At 40.6% G+C, this 23,382-nt stretch overlaps 1 protein-coding gene across 2 annotated transcripts in view; it reads right to left on the bottom strand.

The window, feature by feature from the left end:
- Positions 1-22,878, bottom strand: part of F13A1 (coagulation factor XIII A chain) — a 168,559-nt gene extending 145,681 nt beyond the window's left edge. The window contains exons 1-4 of one of the 2 annotated variants that reach the window (XM_072814118.1): positions 22,767-22,878; positions 20,549-20,609; positions 18,440-18,590; positions 6,366-6,554 (exon numbers count right to left, since the gene is read on the bottom strand). In XM_072814118.1, coding sequence (XP_072670219.1) covers positions 6,366-6,554; positions 18,440-18,572 — 322 coding nt within the window. In that variant the 5' untranslated portion in view covers positions 18,573-18,590; positions 20,549-20,609; positions 22,767-22,878. Of the gene's footprint in view, positions 1-6,365; positions 6,555-18,439; positions 18,591-20,548; positions 20,610-20,848; positions 20,924-22,766 lie in introns of those variants that run through there. The other variant, XM_072814119.1, reaches the window with a different exon arrangement.
- Positions 22,879-23,382: the final 504 nt, after the last annotated feature.

Here is a 23,382-nt window from a genome sequence, read left to right as displayed (position 1 = left end):
AAACGCTATTCAAGAAACAAGTGAAAGAGAAATATTGAAGTGTTGAGGATATTTTAATGTTTTATGTGGTTGAGAATGCAGAATATGTGCAATTGATATCATCCTGTAGATGACTGGGCTCAGGATGAACGATGTCAGTGTGCCATCAGACTCACAGGATGGCCAAGCTGGAAGCACACACACTGGGTGTCTACCAATTGCTCTGCTTCCTGTCCTTGGCCTCTGACTGAAAGAATGAAATAATTTCACGGCTTCTCTTACAGATCAGGGGGGCAAATGAGACATGAATAGCTTGCTGGGAGCTTCCGGGAAGGCTTTTGTCGTGCTGATGGGAGGAACAGGCTTTGCTGATGCCATTCTTCTCCCTCTGCTTTCTGCCATAACCAGAAATATGAAGCCAGGAGTCATGGGAGCCATGGGAGCCATGGGAGCCATGGCAGGACTGAAAAAAAAAGGCAAGAGAATCTGCAAGGTGCTATCCTGCAAACCTTGGGCTCCTGTGATTGGGCCCAGGGAGCAAGGAACTTGCTCATGAACCCTATCATTCCCTTGGAGGGCCCGCCCAGTAGGGCTGCTTTGAAGGGGGATGGCTGGTAAGGAATTCAGGTCAGAGATCTTTGGTCAGAATGACTCTCCCTCAACGGAGTACCAGATAAGTAGGGAGCCCATGTCAAAGTAGAGCAAAGTAACATCACAAACTGTTCCTAAGTTTTCACAGCTGCAGCTCCAGGTTAGCAAAACCTATCAATGAACACTGCTCCATTCCTTTCATGATTTATGTGTCGTGGCTTTAGGCTCAGAGGTAGAGAGACAGCAAAGGCCCCATAGAAGACCAGGCACGCTTTTCAGCCACATTCGCCTCCTCAAATTCATTAACACGTCCCACCTAACACACAGAGATGGCTGTGCTCTGCCAGCAGCTAACGAATGCAGTTATCAAAGCACAGCGACCATCTGTAGCTCAGGTGTGGAAAGTCCTGGTTAAGGAGATGCTCTGATTCTCCGCTGTTCACCTCCTCTGCTCAGAGGACCCAGCAAACAAGGGGTTAATCCGGGACCATCTGAACCTATTTACTTACATGTTTAAAAAGAAAGAAAAAGGTTCCACTTAAAGGCAGGATCACTTATAAATAAATCCTATGGTTCTGAAGATAGTAAGGAAGGAAACTCCAGGGTTTAAGGCATCCCAGCTCATCTTACATAAAGTCACAGGGAAAGAGAAAGGAACAATAATAAAGAAACAAGTGCAAAATGGAAATAGTTAAGTGTAAAGTTACTTTTCTTTTGTGTTTTAATTGCTCAATGCAATAGTTATATTCTTTAAATAAGCAGGTAAATTGATCTTTGTTGGTAAATCTAATTGTATTGTAAACACTTGAAAAGAAATATTCAAAGAGATTCCTTATGTGTTCTTTAATTTTACAAAGCATTCTCTTTCTTGTTGTTGTTGTTTTTTTTAATCGCTCCTTCCACTTTCTAGGTTTCCTGAAACTGAGGCACACCTGCATGGATAGGACTTTGTGTTTAATTTCATTTCCAGTGCACATATTTTATACTCTTGTCTCTTCTCCTTCTTCTCCACACCCAGCATGGAGCCCAATGCGTGGCTTGAACTCACGACCCAGAGATCAAGACCTGAGCTGAGATCAAGAGTTGGACACTTAACTGACTGAGCCGCCCAGGTGCCTCACAAATATTGCGTTTTAAGACAAAAATCTCTGAGCCCCATGAGTATCCCACACCTTCTTTTTTTTTTTTTTTTCAGTCCTGGTCCCACCACTGTAGTGAAATCTCAGGCTGTCATGGCAACCCCTGAATGACATGGGACCAAAAAAATAAATAAAAAAAAAAAGGATACTAACCTGGATAAATCCTCTATCATTGGTTTTTTAAGGCCCTTTGAAATGTGTTTGATTTCTCATACGCTAAAGAATAGAATGTGGAATTTTGCTATTTTTCTTTCCTTGTTTCTGCAGGAAATTTGGAAATACAAAATCCTCAAATGTAATAACACCTATTACAGGCTACACATATTGGAATACAGCTTAACTCTGAAAGTACACATTATGGGATCTCAGAAGGATTTAGAATACGTGTTGGTTTTTAAAATATATAGATTTTTATCTCAAAGGTAAGTTTGCCACGCTTCTCCTCTCCCACCATTTTAGTGAAGGAACAAAAGTAATACAATGCCTTTTGGGAAAAGGAAGGGAAGACTTCACATGCTCACTGTGGTGATGCTGTGGTCATGGTCCCAACCTTCCCACTCAAGACAGGACATCCTCCCCTGGTGGCTCATAGCTCTCACTGGGAACCCGATCTGACACTCCTTTTGCCATCTTTCCTAAGACTTCCATTATTATAACCATTTTCTGAATGGTCTGTGGGAAAGAGCCTCAGACCTCAGTCAAGCCTCCATCAGGGACAAAGCCTTCCTCCCTCCTTCTCACTGAACTAAATAGTTGGCTCTAAAGGATATAAAAAATTCCTGTATAGTTGGAGCAAAACTGGAGACAGAGACAGAGTATTTGTTGACACTCAGGTAGTGATCATTGCATTATAAAGGTGTGCTTTCACATTTTAATCAAATTGGGTCCAAACACGTTTGCATGTACACACACACACACACACACACACCTGAAAGTGATAAACAAACTTGGGAAAAAAAACACATTTTCATCAGATTTTAAAATACTCTGAAAAATATTAGCTGTGGATTTCTTTCTCACCTGGAGTACTCATTACTGAAAAATATTAACAATAATAGTCTGCTCCCTAAAATGCAATGAAATTGTGGTTATTACATTTCACCTAACATACAGGAATAATAATTTAGTTTTCCTTCCTCTTAGTCCACACCTGGGATAGCAAATAGTTCTATGCAGAACCCACACGTTGTACTAATAATGTTGTTTATTCTGACTCAGTGATTTCTTTCCTTCTCTTCCATTTCCACTCTGGCTTCAACTGATTTTCCCACATTTATGTACACATTTTTACCGCTAAATGAAAATGAATACAATCGATATACCTCAAATAGTCAGGAGTCAGAGATTTTTTCCTAAGGAAGTGTTTAGTGTTATCTCTGATGTTATTACTTTTTTTTCTGATGTTATTACTTTTAATATATATATTTATATTCCCACAGAGCTCAACGATTTTACCTAGATGCATGCATATAATCATTTCATTGTGCTTGCTTTTTCCCCTATTTCCTTACTAGCTTCTCCTTTGCTTTAGCTTCTCCCTCCTTTATTTTGGCTACTCTCCCACCAAGGATGCATGTCATCACCTACGTGTATATGCTTCTTACTCTTTTCTGCACTCACAATACTCTGCAGACCCAGGCACAAACACAGTTACACACACATGGAGAAGAGCATATGTACTCCTCCATATTTCATTTCCTCACCACTATCTCTCTTGAAATAACCTGGCATAGGTCTAATTCATTCTTTTTTTTTAAAGTAACAATCCATTGTGTGACTATATCACAATATATTCCACCATCCCACTACTGAGGACTGATTATTTTTAAGTCACTATAAATAATGCAGTAAATAATACTCATCTTTATAAACTAGACTGAATATCTTTGGCATAGATTTCCAAGAATAGAGCTGATAGGTCAAAGGCATGTGTCTTTTTAACATTAACAGATATGGCCAAACTGCTTTCTAAAAAGGTTATGAAATCGTACATTTATAGCAGCAATCTTTGTTTTTCTCAACATACATGCCAGCAACAGATATTACAGTTTTTTTCTAAATTTTTGCCTGTTGGGTAGAAATAACTTTGTCGACTTTCCCAGTCTGCTAGTAAGTTTGAGCATGTTTTCATATGGATTATAGGTCATTTGGATTTTCTGTAGTGTGAACTGTCTCCTCATACACTTTGTATATTTTTCTTTTGGTTGTCTTCAGACTGTCAATTTGTAAGAGCTTCTTACAAATTGTTAATCTTTTATCTCTGATGTATGTTCTGAATATTTTTCCAGCTCTATCTTTTATCCATTGACTTCATACATGATATTTTTATCATATACTTATATTTTGGTCATTTGTTCATATAAATGGTCATTTGTGGTATTTTGGCATGTATAAACCAAATATATATACATGTGAAATAATATATATAATTACATATGTACAGATAAATATATACTAAATATAAGAATATGTTAAATGCATCTACTTACATGTAGCATATATAATACATACATCTAATATAAATATAATATATATATACTAAAATACCGAGATGTAAAATACTAGTCGCTTCAACATCATTTAATTTATTAAAACAACAAACAAAAAAAACAAAAGCCCACATACTTTTCTTACTCCACAATACCAACAACTATAATAAGTAATCTTATATACCTACGTTGATTCCTGGATTCTCTATTCTGTTCTACAAAACATTTCTTATAATATGTTCTGATACATGTTTCTGAAAAAAAAAACATGCTCTATTATTCTTCTTTGTATCATTTTCTTGATTATTGCCAAGTTATTACTCTTACAAATGGACTCTGTTATTTTATTCAAGACAAAAAAAATATCCTCCCTTGGGATTCCAATTGGTAATGCATTATATTTACATACTAATTTGGGGAAACTTAAGATTGAGATATCACATCCAAAAACATACTTGCCTTTTCAAAGTTTTTTCATGTCTCTTATTAAAATTTAATAGCTGCTTTATCTGTGTTCTGTATCTTGTTTTTTAAAATTTATTTTTATATTTCACAGTGTTAGTAACTTTTATATGTGGAATATTTTTTCTTATTTCTAAGTTCTTAGTGCTAAAGAGAAAGGCCATTGACTTTTGTGTATTTATATTCTATCTAGCCATTTTACAAAGTTTTATTAATATTATGCTTTGGTCCTTGAATCTGTTGGGTTTTCTATATATACAATCATAGCATGAGCAAAATATATAATTTTATTTTTCTCAATATTTATGAGATATTTCTCTTAAATTGTTCACTTGCTAAAAATTGTTGAATCAATGCTTTTTAAAAAAAAAAAGAATGCTGAGGGATCCCTGGGTGGCGCAGCGGTTTAGCGCCTGCCTTTGGCCCAGGGCGGGATCCTGGAGACCCGGGATCGAATCCCACGTCAGGCCCCCGGTGCATGGAGCCTGCTTCTCCCTCTGCCTGTGTCTCTGCCTCTCTCTCTCTCTCTCTCTCTCTCTCTGTGTGTGTGTGACTATCATAAAAAAAAAAAAGAATGATGATAGCAAGTATCTCTGTCTAATTTCTCATTATAATTGAATTAACTTTTTGCCACTTAGTATACCAAAAGTTATTGGTTTGGGCAAATAATCTTTTTTTTAAAGATTTTATTTATTTATTCATGAGAGAGAGATCCTGGGTCTCCAGGATCATGCCCTGGGCTGAAGGCGGCGCTAAACTGCTGAGCCACCTGGGCTGCCCTGGGGTAAGTAATCTTTAGTATAATTGAGGAGACTTCTTTTACTTTTGTTTTATTTAAAGTCTTAAAAAAAAAAACAAGCTGCTGAATTTAGTCATGTTCCTTTCAGTGACTATTGATTTGATTGCCTGATTTTTTCTTACTTTTTTTATACATACAAATATACAGATAGCTTTTCTAATATTAAGCCACCTTTGTTTTTGTGTGTGTGTACATGTGTTTACTTGCTATATTTGTAAATTTCTAGGCAAATATTTACTAAAATGTGTCAAATGTTAATCGCTATAATTTAAAGGGTTCCAGGATCAAATTAATTTGAGAAACACCCAACTGAACAGAGTTAAATGTTACTTCCCAGAACTGTAAGCTAATATGTATTGTCAATCTACAAAAGGAGATTAGAGTACAAAATGTTTAGTGAACTTTACTTGACTATCTTTCTCATAAGCCATCGCATGAGAGTAGATTAGAGCAGAACAAAGTTTGGGAAATGCTTATATACAGATTGTATACTGAGAACTGAAAATAGTTTTAGCACATAAGACCAATGAAATCATGAGAGGAGAGTTGATAAATTAAAAGCCACACTAGAGGATGCCAAAACCATTTGGGAAAAAATAATTAACTAACGTTTTGTACCAATTATACTCACTTTTACTATACAAGATTTTTACCTCCTGGCTAGGCCCAAATTATTGATGTTTTGCATTATATAGACCCATTATAGAGCATAGAGTGGTCCTGGAGCTGGATGTAGTCCCAGGTCCAGCCAATTGTCAAAGTGTAATTCTAGGAAGTAACACAATTACATCTGTATCCCTGGTACAGGGTATCATCACAATTACATCTGTATCCCATGGTATCATGACTATCATGACGTGATGACACAGATGGACTATCACAACATGGCTTGCATGTGGCACTCACCAATGACATATTCCACTCTGAAGAGATCCCTTCTGGGGTCATATGGACGATTGAAGTCGATCTGGATGAAGAAAGACTGTCCCCTACGTACAATCAACTTGTTGTTTTCATACTTGTCAGTGTGGTGGTCCACTTTATTGGTGTCCCATCTCTCCTTGAACAGGTGAATATTTGTAACATGAAGATAGTCTACACACAAAGAAAACAATTGGGGAACATCACTGAGTAACTTTGATATAACCGCAAAAACAAAAAACAAGATTGTTTTTCCTGATTCCTCAAGTATTGAGGTAACAAAGTCTGTTGGATAAAACTCCTTACAGGGGGTTGATAGATTTAAGAGTCAGTCTGTCATGACATTCTTGTCTTCAAAGAGGATTTTAAAGACTTTTCCCTCCCTGATCTTACTTCATACTACAGGGTACTCACTTGGGATAGACAGAGCAGTGCTGATGATGCCAGTCATATAGGTCTAGGTACAGAGAAACTAGGGCCAGAGTTCAAGTCTTCACATTCCCAAGCTCATGCTGGCTTTCAATATGTCAGGTGCTTACCATCATGACTAGCAACTCATTATTTCACTAACTAGGGAACAGCCACTTCAACTTTCCTATCTTTAAAAAGGAAAGAATTAAATCTGACAAAGAGATGTTCTAAAGGTCCAAAGTTGACCTTTAATACAAAGCTCTCCTCTTACTTCAGGAGGTCAAATACCCTTCCTCTTTAATTCTAAAAGTAGATCTGGTTCCTCAAAGTCAGGAACCAAAAGAAGAGGTGTGAAGACCGGATACTGACATTTTATTGAGATATAACTGTTTCCACTTTGAACATGCAGAAACAAGCTTCACATTTCCCTAGCTACTAAATGACCAATCTGGAAGTCAAACCCTTGTCTAGTGCAAAAATCTATACGGCTTTTAAAATTGGGAGGATAAATGTCATTTATACATTTATTTGAGACATGATAGCACTGGATAAAGGTTAGATCCCCTCCTACCTTTCTTGCATTCCTCTGCAAATGATCGCTGAATATGGAGGTAACTCTACCCACCTACACTGTAGTTTGAAAGATCTAGTCTAGATAAGATTTCTGCATGCAAATTTGGAGTTCTAAAGAGGAATTAAGGAGAGAGGCAGGTGGGGGTACATTAGCCTTCTTCCTACCCTGATTTCTGTCTGCTGCATGATTTGCCATCACAGCTGTGACTACAGTGCACACAGAGCACAACCCCTCAACCTGTACTCGTGCTGAGGCATCACCCTGAAAGATTCCAAGGCCTTTCTTTGTGTTTATACAGGAATCCTGTGCAGGACACTTGGTCCCCTCTGGCCTCATTTTTGTCTCATAGGCGAAACCAAAAAGTTAGGCTCATTAAGATACTCTCTAGTTCTAAAGTCTAGAAGTTCCTGAAACACTCTTGGTTAATTCAAAGTCCAGGTAATCCTGAGTTTGAATCTCAGGTCTCTTAATTACATAGATAAGGCATATTGCCTCATGGAAGCTGAGTTTTCTCACCTTTCAAATGAGGATACTATTACTTTGAGAATTTCTACAAAGATTCAATGACATAACAAGACAACAGCTCTGGCACTATGCTTGGCACATAGTGGGGCCATAGGCTTCCTTGTGGCTAGCTTAATTAAAACTCTGATGGAGCCATTTTATATTTCACATGGTGGGGTGCTCAGTGGGCTATTCTGACTGCAACATTATAGCTCTCAGAAAATGCAAGATACAGTTTTATTTTTACCCCATAGCAGAACCTTGAACATGGTCCCCTAAAGGGCACTTTCCTTCCACTATGCTGTGGGTGGAAGAGGTTTAATTCTCTAGACCTCTCTCTTCCAAGCTGCCTTTCCCCTAAGTTCTCTGGCCTTATTAAGGTCACAATCCCCACTGTTAAGCCAGCTTCAGAAAGAATTGGAGATTCATAAATGTCTTAGTCAAAAGGGACGTTAGTAATCAACTCATCTGGTCCTTTTAGCACTGTGCCTTTCAACAATGTGTTTTTGTTTTGCTTAAATGTCTAAAAACAGAATCCTCAGAAATGGGTTTAATCAGGTCTCCATTCATCAGCACCAATGGAAGGAATGCACTGATATTATAGCCTCACAGAATCTCTGAGGGCAAAAGCACTTTCTAGACCATCTGGTAGACCTGCCATGTACTGCAAGAAACATCTTGAAAGCCCAAATGCTTAGACTTTTTGTCTTTATCTGAACAGGAAACCCACTATCTCACAAGGCAAACAGTCCATTTTTAAACAATTTTAATTATTTGAAAAGCCCTCTTAAGATGAACTGACATCTGCTTCCTTTTAATTTTTCTAATCATGTATCCTGATTCTGACTTCTGGATAAATATAGACTACATTCTATTCATTTCATCTGGCACTCCTTAGGTATAGAAAGGCCTCTATCCCCTTGACTAAAACATCCTCCATTTCCTCAACTGTTCTTTTCCAGAATTTTAACCCTCTATTATGTTCCAGAATGTATTCCATTTTATAAATTTCTCTCTTGCATTTTTCCTATAATTAAGTGTATTATTCTAGTTGTGGTTTTTCCAATGAAAAAACAGAGGATGCTACATCTTTCAAAACAAATAGTATATTTCTATTATTTCAGTCAAAGGTATCATTAGCATTTTGAATGGTTTTATCTTATTATTGATTTACATTAAGCATCTGATAGAGTAAAAAAAACAACAAACCCTTAAAAATACATTCTGATGTCACTTCTACCAGCAGTGCAGTATGATTCAATCCAGACTCCTAGAAGCTAGCCATATGTATGCAAAGGTTTTCTTCTTTGTAGCTCAATTTTAAGGCTTTACATGTATTCATATTAAATTTCATCTTATTGAATTTGGTTAATTGTTCCAAGCTCTTAATATAATTTTAGACACTAAACATATATTCAATATATTTAATATTCTCTTCAACTTCCTGTCCTTCAGGAATTTTATGTGTGTTGTTTAATGTTGACATTCAAGGCATGAATATAAATGTTGATTAGGTCACCGCCTAATAAATACAAGCTAGATAAATGTACAGTGGTGATAGTAAAAAGTGAACAGATAGTTATGACATAGACCCATAAGTATTATGATAAAGCAGTATAGGGTATTGGGTGAAGGAGGGTATCTGGGAAATGTAAAGAGCCTGTAACTCAGATTGAGGGAGTGGAATTAAGGAAGCTTTTTGGAGGAAATGAGTTATACAAGCAATGGTTAGAAAGATGAACAAGTTATCCAGGTAGAAAAAAGAGCCGGGGAAGGATGCTTCAGGGAGAGAGGAGTAAAGACTTAGGCAAGAGAATGTGTGGTTTACTTAAGAGATTAAAAGATGGTTGGTTGGCTGGAGTGTAGTAGTGGCACCACAAAGGAGGAGTAGGCAGGAGACTGTGTTAAGAAATCTGGATTTTAACTGCATTGGGGATCCCATGAAAAATCTGAAATAGTAAACTATATATATTTCAACTGCTTGTGGTGCCAGAATAAGAAAAGGAATGGATGGTGGCAGTGTTGGAGGCACAAAGTTCAGCTAAGAGGCTGCTGTAGCATTCCAGGTGAGGGATGGGGTGTCTAATCTGCCTGTGGGTAATGAATGCACCGGTCCTGGAGCACTGCCAGGATTTGCCTCATCTCATCCCACCTTCACTCCCATGGTAATGTGCCCCTGAAAATGAGTATATTAGTTTTATGCCTTGGCTTCCCAAGCAGCTTTGCCAACAGGAAAAATAAAGCTGGAAGGAGAAATTCAAGTATTTTTTAGTATCTGGGATTCATTTGTTTTCTCCTTATTGCAAATGGAAACTCTTGGCTTTCTAGTTCCATGAACCTTTCCAGTGAACCTGGTTAATGTTGAGTGAGTCTGGCTAAAGTCAGTCTATCCTCAAAGTAGTGTAACACTGTGCTACTTTGGTGGGATGTTGATATGCACTGAAAGAATAAGAGTTCCATGGTTAAACCAGTTTGGAAAAGGCTGGATTAACCGAAGTCAGTTAGGATTCTTGCAGGATTTTGGGGAGACTTGTATACATGTAGACTGTAAATCTCCTACAGGTACTATGTTTTCTGAACTTAAATGACCACAGGAACTAATTTTTGTGGAGATCAATGTTTTGCAGAATATGCTCCAGGAGATGCTTCACAATTTACTAATTGTGCAACCTCAGAGAAGTTATTTAATCTCTCGTCAGTTTCCCTATCTTTAAAAAGACAATGAAACGCTTGCCTTATAGGGTTAGTGTAAGGATTAGATTTTTAAAAATGTATGTAAAGTGCATTAGCATGGTGTCTGGCACCTAGTAAATTCTTACAAATTATTTTTATTATATTAGCATTGTTATTATTAAGAGAAGAGAATAGCATAGTGGATAAGAGTATGGATTTTGGAGCCAGACTCTTTGGACTCACATCCCAGCCCTGGCACTTACTATTGCAGTGACTTTAGACAAGTTATACAAACTTCTTGTGTCTCAGTTTTATCTTCTGCAAAATGGTGGTGGTGTTGGGATTAAATGAGAGAATGCTGCCTTCCTGGGGCACCTGGTTGGCTCACTCAGTTAGGGGTTTGACTTTTGATTTTGGCTCAGGTCAGCTCTAAGGTCATGAGATTGAGTCCCACCTTGACCTCCACAGTCAGCATGGAGCCTGCCTGAGATTCTCTCTTCCCTCTCCCTCTGACAAGCTCCCACTCCTGCTAGTTCATGCTTGCTCTCTTTCTCTTTAAAATAAAAGAAAGAAAAAGAAAGAAAGAAAATGCTGCATCCCTTGTATTTGGAGAAGACAGACTTGCTTTTCTTTTCTTACATTTTTACAGGTGGATGAAATAATTTTCTCCTCTTCATTTCCAGAATATGCTTTTCTTTTTTAAATAAAAATTTATTATAATTAGGCACTTTGTATTATGTTAATATAGGTAATTTTATCTGTGGGACTATAAGCTCTTTGAGGATAAGACCTCATCATCACTGTACCCAGGACAATGTGAAAAGAAGCCACAGCAAGTATGCCACTTTTCACTTTAAACAAATGTAGTGCCTGAATTTGAGCTTGGAGTTGGTTATGCATCATAAGGTGGATATTCTATTTATCATAGGATTAACCATACAAGTCTTTAAATGTCATTTATTAGACAATTTCATTCTTAATGTATATCCATTTCAAGACTACACATAGCATATTGTATATTGTACAGTGTTGAAGACAATGATCTGGGTTTTTATAACATGAGGCCTCCAGGCCAGCACTTTTATTTCAGACTGGAATAAAAATGCCATGCTTTGATAGTGCATAACTCATATATTGCTTATAACAAAAGGTAAGCAAGAGTACTAATAAATTCTTTTGAATACATAAAACCTAAGCCAAAAAAAATCTATGGTTTCATAGTGAAAACACATATATAATATATTCATATTTGTCAAATAAATATATATTAAATAATATTATTACATATAGCATAATGATAATATATAAAAAACACAAATTAACATATACATTAAGAATTTGTTTTTAAAAAAGGCATTCTACAATGCTATAATTTTGATAACACTTCCTTCTAAGTATGGAGTTTTTTTATATGTTATTTTTTTCCTAAGTGATCTTTTCACTCTCTACTGCAATATTTCTCCAACAGGTCAGTGCCTTCAGGAAAAAAGAAAAAATATATATCACGGAAAATTACACTGGTACCCAATGTGGGGAAAATCTAAGGCAATGATAAGTAAAATTTCCTTGTGTAATCTCTTAAAATAAAAGTCCATATTAAAAGAATTTAAACCAAGGAAAACATTTGAAAAAAATAAACTTGAAGGATGCCTGGGTGGCTCAGTCTGACTCTTGATTTCAGCCTAGGTCATGATCTCAGGGTTGTGAGATCAAACCCCATATTGGGCTCTACAGTCAGTGTGAAGTCTGCTTGAGGTTCTCCCTCTCTCTCTGTGCCTCCTCCTGCTTGTGCTCTCTCTAAATAAATAAATTCTTAAAAAATAAAATAAAATAAAATAAAATAAAATAAAATAAAATAAAATAAAATAAGGGGCACCTGGGTGGCTCAGTGGTTGAGCATCTGTCTTTGGCTCAGGTCATGATCCCTGGGTCCTGGGATCGAGTCCCACATTGGGCTCCCTGCAGGGAGCCTGCTTCTCCCTCTGCCTATGTCTCTGCCTCTCTCTTCGTGTCTCTCATGAATAAATAAAATCTTTTAAAAAATAAATAAAATAAAACCTTGACCAAAACACAGAAGATTAAAAGCAACACTGAGACTTGAAGAACTAATGTTCTAGACTGTAGTCAAGAGGATAAGACATATGGAAGGGTAACAGGCAGGGTGCTTTATCCTTTTGTTTTTTTTTTTTGTTTGTTTTTTGTTTTGTTTTTTGTTTTTTCTTTATCCTTTAGTGGGAGAAAGAAATGATAGCTCCATTGGCCTCTCCTCGTATAATCTGATAACTCTCCAGATTTGCTAGGGGGTAAGTACTAAGGAATAAAATGAGGTCTCAAAACCACTGATTAAATATTTCTTTCATTGCTCATGGACAGTCACCCACAGATCCAGCTTTGTATTTGGTGTTTACATATCTAGTAATAGCAAGGGCTCTACAGATGTTGGTCATAAAATATGAGCAAGGGTATAAAAATATCACAGTTCTTTCTATTGCCCATTTTGCTTAGTGTTGTACCTCTTCATGCAGTAAACACTCAGTAAATATTTATTAAGCTGGCATATTGATTTCTGCTTTTTTTTTATTGGATTAACAAGACATAGCTTAGATTGAAAGAGCCTTCTCATCATCCAAGCTCCATCTGACACAAACAGGAAATGAATTTGCTTCTCCCAGTCCAAGCCCAGTTCCTGGCAAAATGGAGCTACTCATTGCTAAGCTACCTTTTTTTTTTTTTTTTTTGAGGGAGATATTGTAACTGGGAAGTTGGCAACTTGCTCTTTCAAAGTGACAACTTTCAAAAAGTCTACCTAACACAATTTAGCCTAATTCCAAACACATCAGAAAATGGACTGTTAAAAAAAAATCTCTCCTCATGAGCCAGCTGCCTCTCTGTCCTCCTACCCTTTCCCTAATATAAAAAAAAGTAGATTATTTTCTCCTTAGTTCGTAAAAATATTCTTCTGAGAATGATTATACCTGTCACGGATGGAATCTTGAAATAAGTTAAATGTTAAGGTTTATATGCTAGGAATTCCCGAGTGAATTGAAATCTCCATGCAATCTTTGGTAACATTATTACCAAACTGTAGGAATAAATACTGTCCATAAGGAAGTAGGTCTGTTTATTGTTGAAACAACAGGATAAAAGTTCTTCTCTCATATTTCTTTTGGATACCCCAAATTTTAAAATATTATTAATTAGATTGATTAAAAACATTCTTAAGCAGTTTGTTGTTTTTTTTTTAACTGTTGCTATTCAAATGTCCTGTACTGTAAAATGTATAAGAAATGCTCGGCTGCTCACAGGAAGCTAGAATAAGAAGCGAGACTGGCATCTTCTTCAGGGATGGAAATCTGCCTTGCCTACTTCTCCTCTCACCAGAAGTATCTCAACAGCCTTAAAATGTATTTCCTTCTCTCCATTTGCTCCTCACCATTGGAATTACCTTCTTGAAACATAAATCTGATTATGTCATTTTGCTATTTAGATTCCTTTGTAAATCTTCCTTTATCTGAAAGAGGAAAAGTAAGGTCTCAGTGTACTTATTATAACAGGTCCCTGCTTACTTTTCCCAGGCTCATCCCCTCCTTGTCCACATTACTTGATATGTACTATTCCCTCTGCTAGAAATGCTCTTCTCATGCACTGGAATACTCCTACTCATCCTCTAGGACTCAACTCAAATGGCCTTTCATCACAAAGCCTTCCTCACCCTTTGATGACATGTGACATGCTAGAATAAGAAGCGAGACTGGCATCTTCTTCAGGGATGGAAACCTGCCTTGCCATGTCATTCTTTTCTCTGTTCTTTTACAGTAATTGGCCTAATTTCTGTGACAGTATTTGTAGCACTGAATTACAATGATATTTCTGTGTCTATTTCATCTATTAGATGGAGAACCGCTTGAGGCCAGGGATTGGCTTGCTCATCTTTGCATCTCCAGAGAGAACTTAGCATAGTCCCTGACACATATGTATAATCGTTAAATGCTTTTACACAAACAGAATGAAAGAATGAATTGGTTTTATACAACATAATTTCTTCATCATATAGTAGATGCCTTTCTAATTCCTTTATTTATTTTTTTAAGATTTTATTTATTCATGAGAGACACACAGAGACAAGCAGAGGGAGAAGCAGGCTTCACGGGGAGCCCAATGAGGGACTTGATCCCAGAACCCTGGGATAATGCCCTGGGCTGAAGGCAGACGCTCAACCACTGAGCCACCCAGGCATCCCTCTAATTCCTTTAAAAACCCTCAATACAGAAAGGTCTACTCTGCACAAAAGAGAAATTGATAGTTAACTACTTAATTAGTTGATTTGGTTTTGACAGGGAAGGGTGGGAAGGAGGAGATGCTCAGAAAGGCAGAGGACTCCATTAGCCTGAAAGACTTGAATGCATTTGATATTTTATTTTATTATTATTTGCATTTGATATTTTAGAGATCCAGACTTGCTTTCCAGTTTGAATTCATCACATTAGATCTGCCAAATAAGGATTATAGTCACCACTGCAATGACCACCTATGGTTAATAATACAGAGTCAAACCAGACCAAGAATATAAGGCTATCTTCCAGAACATTACACATTCTGCTAAAATAACCTTTGAGACCAGAAAAGCTGTAGAGATAGTTCCAGAAACAACCCCCAAACATGCAGAACAGTCTATTAGGAAGAGATGCAAATCCAGTCATCTGAGGAGATTTTCACATACTTTAGTCGGCTACACCTAAATTCATAAGTGGGTCCTTAATGTCCTAAAAACATATGAGGATGTCAAACATCACCACTGGCTGGTTGGTCCCATCCCTGGGGTTTCATTGTCACCTCAAATATTTCAATTTTTTTAAATATCATGCTGCTGAATGGGAAGAACCTTAAGTGAGTTTATACATTTTAAATTTAGGCTAAAGTTGTTCCTAACCAAATATTCACAAAAGCTTGTGAATTCAGGGTATACACTTGGTGTGTACTATATGACTGCCACAGGACTAAGTGAAAAAACTGCCATTTCTCCCCTTTCCTCTTCTGGCCTCTCTGCCTTCTCAGTTTGGCAGGAGCAGCTTGCTGAAGGAACACTTTTGGAAAAAGCTTCCATTGAAACAAATGAGGAGAGTTTGACTTAGGGCTGTGTGAGACAAAGCTGTCCTCGGGGGCTTAGGGAGCTCCAAGCCTCTTGGATCCCTCTAGGGGTCATTGCATAAATTGCAAGAAGACAGCAGCTTAGACACACGTGACAGCCCTAGCAGGGGATGACTCCGGAGAAATTGATGTATTTTGTGTCAGAAAACCTGCCTTTGGCACAACTAAAGAGAAATGTGAAGTGTAAAGAATAAGTAGGAGATGTTCTTCCTTGATCAGATGGCTCGTATGCCGGTATTTTTCCTCTGTTCTACTCATCTAGGATTTCCTACTATGCTCCCAGGGTAGAGACCCTATCCTCATGGTGCATAGCCCTTAGCTCACTTGTGGGAGACAGATTAAACGGCATGCATGTTTGTGAAACCTGGAATCTGCTATTAATAATTAATATTAAGATTATAATGACTCTAGGCCTGATGAGTCATTCAATTCTCAAGTGATTGACTATTCAATCATTCTACAAATAGTCATTGGACACTCCCATTCCTCCACCAGGGCCATAATAGGTAACCCAGACTGCCACTTGGGCCATGGACACAGATGATTGCCAAGCAAATGATGACTGATTTTTCAAAATAATTCCCCACCCGTGCCTCCAAAAATAAACAGACAGAACACAGTAATCCCAGATATTTTTTTTTTTAAATCAATCTACCTACTTAAGTTCTCTGGTAGTTTTGATGTAATAGCCACATTTTGTTCAGATCTCAGATATACAGGCCCTGCAGGCAGTTACATGTTCCCCTTAGAAACAAGTGTTCACTAGAGTGGGCTCCTAACCTTGTAGGTAATGACAACTTGCACATTCTGAATCAATGAGCATTTGTTAGTCACATCCTATAGATCAGGGTCTCACAGGCACTAGTCATTTGATAATTATGGCAACTGAGAAGTAGATGTTGTTTCCACTTTCCTGATGGAGAAACTGAGGCTCTAATGGGTGGCAACCTGAGTGACAAATGTGGAACAAGAACCTGGGTCTTCTGAGTCCTGGACCAGGGGGCTCTTTGCTACATCTCACTGCCTCTGTTCACATTTCTCCTCACTGATCCTATACCCCTTTCTCTTCCTGCCCACTTCTTCCAGTACCTTGGCCCCCATTCCCCAGGGCTCAGAATCTTCTCTGCCAGAAGGGAATTTTGCTAAAAAACAATACAGGGGCACCTGGGTAGCTCAGTTGGTTGAACGTCTGCCTTCGGTTCAGGTCGTGATCCCAGAGTCCTGGGGTCGAGCCCCATGTCGGGCTCCCTGCTCAGTGGGGAGCTGGTTTCTCCCTCTCCTTCTGCTGCTCCCTCTGCTTGTGCACACATACTCTCTCTATCTCTCCCTGTCTCCCACTGTGTCAAATAAATAAATAATTTTTAAAAACTGAATACACCAAGGTATAATAACTTGCTTATAATTGCTTGATAATTTGATGTCTGCATGCTTTCCAATTTTATTTGCATTCTTAGAAAGAAAAAAAAAAGGAAAAACACAAACCCAAGCTTGGCAGTGAAGGAGTGAACATCAACTATTAGCTTTGGTCTCAGTTTCCCAACCTGATAACATGGAGATTTAGATGAGTTGATTAGCAAGGTCTTTTTAATTCAGTTCTGTGGCTCTAATGGGGGAGTTGGAGAAAATGCAGCACCTCCCTAGGAGAGAGAGCTCAGAACTACAGGTTCACAATTATGTCTGGACCCTTCTACCCAACTGAAGACACCCTTCTGTGAGCTCCCCCCTCCAAATTTGGGTGGTACCTTAATAAATGGTACTAGATACTAGATATCTCTCTGTTTTCACAATTGGGTAATAACACAATCAAACCTGTTCACAAGGTGCGAGCAGTTCTCTGATTTGCTGGACTTGTTAATAATCAGCATTATTCTTTCCTTTTGCTTTCAACTGCTGGTCTCTTTCTGACGAAGTGGATTAACCACACACCATGGGGTGATCCTGGGCATCTACCCCAGCAAGTGGGTGTTTACTTCCCAGCGAAACTTAGCACACAGCACTCTCAGGAGCAAAAGTGGGCTTGGTGCATGAGGGCTATGACAAAAAGTGCTCCATGCGAAATGCCATTCAGGGACAGGAGTCTGAATGTCCCTGTCGTGGCTCAAGGGAATGGTGTCTGTGTCACCAAAGCCATTGTTGGCACCTGGGCCCCATCACAGCTGACAGGGCTGAGTGGAGGTCAGCTGCTGGCTGCTACTCCCAGAGCAGGTCCCTGGGGATCAGCGCAGGCGCGAGCAGGGGAAGCAGCTTACCTCACCTGCTCACCAGGCTGCACCAGAGAGAAATAGAGGGCTTCCATCTCCATTACTGTCAGAGTCTGGCATCTTCGCCAGCTCTGAAATTCACAGCAATGGAGAGATGAGGGAGGAGGGAGAAGAAAGGAGGCACAAGCCAGACAATCAAAACAGCCACAATATTTTAGAAGTGGAAATTTCTAGCTAGAGAATATTTTTAAAAACAGAACAGGAGCACTGGAAGAGGCATCCACTGAGCCAATGCCCTTGTTTTATAGAGGAAACAGCTAAGAGGTAGAAAGACAAAGTGACTTCCCTGGGATCACAAAGCTATTAAGTGGCAGAACTGGGACAAGAATCTGGATCTTTGGGCCTTTTACCACTCAAAAGAAGGCTTGGGAGTCTTTTCTTTAATACCAGACACTGGCAGGAGAGCCTCTTTTGTGGGAGCCTAGTGGAGACAAAGGGTGCTGACCCAGCCAGCACCTGCAGCGAGGAGCAGGTGGTGGTGCCTGTACCTTGCAGGTTGACTCCTCGGGGCACCGGCCCCCCCTGCAGCTCCACAGTGGGGAGGTCATCCTCTGCCGCATTGGATGCGTTGCGGGGCAGGGCTCTCCTGCCTCCAAATGCAGGCCCAGAGGTCTCCGACATTCTCAGCTTCACAAGCTCCTTTATGGGGGCAAAAGGGAGACACAGAAAAGGAATGGGAGGCAAGTTACAGTTGAGACAAGGATTCAAAAATAGAGAAACAGACATATCTGTGTGGGATAGCACTGGAGCAACACATTTTGAGTTTCACATAAATAAAACTTGAGAAGTGGCTGTAAGGATTAGTCTAATGATGGAGTATCCTTCCCCAAGGATCTCAGGGAGACTTCTTATTTGTCAAAACATATGGAAAGCAGAAGAAAAGGGGCTTATGGGAAGAAATGGGAAATGTAAAAGATTTTAGAAAGTAGGGTTGTTGGGTTTTTTATTCCCTCATTAACCCTACAGGCAACATCTTTGTAAGGAAGGTTTATTGTTGTATGCCTGTACCTATGTCCATTTCTTACAGACCTATGAAGCCCTAAGGCACTTTTAAGAATAAAGTCATCCAACCATGTCCAGATAAATGGCATCCTCCAAAGCATTCATGTTTGCAAGTTAATGCAATCAAGATTTAATGAGGGCCTACTATGTGCCAGGCTGCTATCTGGGCATCTGGGTTACATCAGAGACTAAAACAGAGGATTGTTGACCTAGAGAGCTCCCAGCCCAGTGAGGTTTAGGGTGGAGCACACACTTTCCAGAAGTAAACAGAAAAGGGTGTAAGAGGGTGGCCAGTGCTTTGGAGCCAAGACCACACAGAGCAGAAGAAGGCAGATGGAGTCTGGGTGGGTGAAGAGGGTACATTGCAATTTTAAATAAGGCTATAAATAGCCTTTCTTTAAATGTACCTGGTGCTAACTCTGCCTTTGCTCCTAGCCTGCTTCCCCATCCTCTGGAGTTTGTACAGGCAAGGAGCCAGCTCAAACACCACACACCCCACTGTCAGGCCCCAATCAGTACTTGTTGACCAACTGACCAAATAAAGGGAGCCCTTGTTTCTGGCCCAAATGGAGCTTTCATCTTGATCACCTGGATCACCCAGCCATGACTCTTGGTTATTTGGCTCTTTTCAAAAATTGAGCACACCCTCAAAACATGAAGAGCCTTCACTATAGAGGCAACCAGAGTAGGCTGTTCTAGAAACATGTTGAGCAAAGGCAACATAGCTGGAGACAAATGAACCACTTTCTAAGGTATTTGGTCTGGGAAGGAGACAGCGATGTTTGGAAGTATAAAGTCTGAATAGGTTTCCATAAATACCTGCAGGCATATTTACACAAAGTCTCTAGTGAGCTGAGGGCACAGGGAGAAAGGGTTAATGATGGAGGGAGAGCATGAAAAAACAGTCCTCTGGAGGAAAATAACCAGGGTGGGCTTAGAATCACTGAGGGAGGGGCGGGTTTGGGGGAGAACAGAGTGAAGCAGTAGCCTGCTGGGAGAGAGAACCCAGAGAGCAGAGAGTTGGGGAGCCCCAGTGCTTACCAGGTAAGAGGAGCCTATGCAGACCTGCTGAGTGAGTGCAAGAGGGCAAAAGCACCCCCTTCTCCACAGGTTTTGGGGTGGGGGTGGGGCAAGTGCTCAAGTTCAGCTCTTGCACTGGAAGGACACATAGGGATGGAGAGCCAAGCCAAGCAAGTGTTCTTACCTGGCTCTCTCTCTCTCTCTCTCTCTCTAACTTTTTGTCTCAGCCCTCCCCAGTCTGCTCCCCTGGGAAAGCATCCCAAGTCCCTCATTCCCCTCTTCTGGCCTTCAGGGAAGCTTGGAGGAGTACTTGAGAAGTCCCCTGCTGGGCTGGAGTGGGACTGGGTAGGAACAGAGATGGGGACCAGGAAGGGCAGGGGACAAGTGGGGGTGCCTCTGCGCCCTGCCCCCTAGACCCCCAGCAGCCACCTGAGGGATCTCTGGACAAGGCTGGCACAGGGGCACTGGGGCAGAGGGCCCTGGGCTCCTAGCTCCCGGGCAGGTCTGCGGTGAGGCCAGGCTGGAAGCAGGAGGCAGGAGGCAGGAGGGAGGAGGCAGGAGGGGCAGCTGCTTACCTGCGCTCCCCGCCAGAGGTGCCCTAGTGCAGGCTGGCTCCGTGTGGCTCAGGGGCACTTCCTCAAAAGGACGCAGGAAAAACAAGAAAGTTGGCTCTTAAATAACTTCCCAACAGCCCCAACCTCCTCCCCCCGGTCCCCACAGGGTTTTCTCCTCCCCCTTCTTGACAGCTGGAGCAAACGGAGCAGCTTCTAGGACTTTCTACATTCTTCTTCCATCCTGCTGTGTTATTCTGGCCTGAGCCCCTCCTCCCACTGCACCCCCCTGACTCCCACCCTGCTTCCCCTCCCCATCCCCACCTCCAGTTCTGGGCTCTCTCCAGTGCCTCCAGACCTGCCCCCTCCCTTCCCTCCGAGGGCTGGAAGGGTCTTCTCCATGCAGCAAGGTCCCTGCTCTGGGGATTCTGAGATAGGCTGCCTGGCTGAAGGATGAGTTTGCCCTCTGGCAGACAGGTCACAGACAGCTGTGACTACGCATCAAGCAAGAGCAACGTGTCCTTCTTGTGCAAATAAGGCTGAGAGGCATGGTCTGCCTTCTTGAAACATCCATGGGAGCCTCAGCTACCACCTAAATGCAAGACTTCCCACAGGAGGGGAGGCCCAGCCCTGGGGAAGATGAGTAAATAACTTTGAGTGTCACAAAATTAGAAAATAACACTTTGTTTTTTTCTGAAAACCATCTTGATTTATCTTTAAATGACTGAAGAAATAGAAAAGAAATATATATTTTCTGAGTCTCTGTATCTCTAAATACTTCTATTTTCAGACATGACTATTTTTAACCTTCTTTACTGTCTTCAAATTTCTGACCTTGCCCCTTGATCTAATTTCATAGAGAGAGAGAGAGAAAAAAAAAAAAAAGACGCCATTGGTTAGCAATTCTCCAAAATTTTTTGCTACCAATCTATGAACTTGCCTGCAAACTTACTCATCTTTCCCCTTTTTCTTTCTCTTACCAAAGTGGGAAAGGATTCCAGCCACCCCCTTGTCCTTGGCCAAGAGCACAGGGCTCTGCCTTTTTGCCTGTGATCCATGTAAGCTGCTTCTCCAGGGCCTTGCCCTACTGCATATCCATTCTTTTTCCTCTATCTTCAAGCTCCCACACCGGCAGCTGCTTCCTACCATTGTTGACACAACTTCAAGGCAAGTCTCTTCAAGGCTTGTTTAAACCTTCCCTTGGCCCACATGCCCCCAGCTATCCCTTGCCACTCTCCTCTTCATTGCAAGCTTCTGCGATCTGGCATCTGCCCCCATGGTTCTATTAAAACTAGCTCAAGGTCACCAATGGTCTATTCTAAATCCAAAGGACAGGATTTTGTTCTCATTTACTCAATCTTTGGAGACATTGGACTTGCCCACTCAGGTCTTTCCCCCTGGATTCTGGGCATTACACCCTTGAGGGTTTCCTCTAGTGCTGCCCCTTTGGATAAGCTCATCATTCCCATCGTTCTCATTTCCCATCTGTATCCTGACACATCCCAAATCTAGGTCTTTAGCCATGATCTTTTCTAGAACCTCAGATTCCCCAATTTAACTGCCTCCCAACCATCTTCACTTGGCATGTCCCAGTGATAACTCACACTCATCATGTCTAAAATGAGATGTGTAATTTCCCCTGAGAACCTGGTCCATCTCAGAAGCTCCCTGTCTCAGTGAATGCCACCACCCTGCATTCTGTTGCTAAGCCAGACATGTGGTGTTGTTCTCAACACTTCCTTCTTTCCACCTCCCCCATCCCCAAATCCAATCCCTCAACAAATACTTTCTATTCTTCCTCTTAAAAATCTCTTGAATCTACCCATCCACTCCCACTCCCACTGTGGAGGCTCAGACCACCACATCATCCTCTGTTGTCAAAATCCCCAGAACCACCTACCCCTTCCAATCTTACTCCTCCAATCCATTCTCCATACTGCAGTGAGACAGAGCTTTGAGGGGCTCAAATCTGAAATCAAATTCATTACACAAGCTCTTTTATCACCACTTCCCTTTGCTCTTAAGATAAATCCCAAACCTCAGTTGACTGGGTCTCTGCAATGCCAGTCCTACTTTGCCCTCCAACCCCATTTATTTTGCTCTCTGTGGCGTGCTGGCCAGGACCCCCACTCTACTCACGTCCTGCCCCACCCCTGCACTATGCTCAAGCCCCAGTGATTTCACTGCTTGTACCACTTGTACTGCTGCCAGAAACATATTCCTCTCCTTTTACTCTTCTTACCTTAAGACTATTTCTTCTTGACTCTCCAGATCTCAGCCTAAACTGCACAAATGCCCTGGGGGGAGCTGGCCTTGTCCTGGTGCTCCTCATACAATGCAGCGACTGTTTCCTTGTCTGTGCTCCCACTAGACTGCATGAGGGTAGAGACTCTAACTGGAGTTCCCCTGGGAGAGTCTGCTGACCATTCAATTACTCAAAGTCCATCCTTTTCACATTCTTTGCTGAGTGCCAGAGGGAGATCATTCTACTCTCTTGGTTCTCCTGGCAAAAATCAAACCTGAGTCCTCAGGATTCTTAGAGACTCCCTTGTCCATGTGGGTCTGGGGAAAAGCAGGGCAGCTCTGCACTCTCCAGTTTAGGTGGCACAGCTACCAGGATCCCTAAGATTCCTGGCCATGTTGTGCATTCAGGACAGGCTTGTTATCCTCACACCTACCATCTCAGTGTCACTTTTGGCCTGAGACTCCCTCATCGTTGTGTGGCTATACACATGTATTGTTTAGTTCTCTAACCTCCCCAAACCACTGACCCAGAAGCATTACAAACATAATGGCTTTCCTTGTGCCTAACAATTAGTGTCAATAAGAGAATGTTTGAGGGCACCAAGCCCTAGCAT

The sequence above is a fragment of the Canis lupus genome, chromosome 37 (assembly GCF_048164855.1).
Source record: "Canis lupus baileyi chromosome 37, mCanLup2.hap1, whole genome shotgun sequence".
Taxonomy (NCBI): domain Eukaryota; kingdom Metazoa; phylum Chordata; class Mammalia; order Carnivora; family Canidae; genus Canis; species Canis lupus.
Note: the sequence above shows the minus strand (reverse complement) of the source record. Positions and strands in the feature narration are given on the sequence as shown.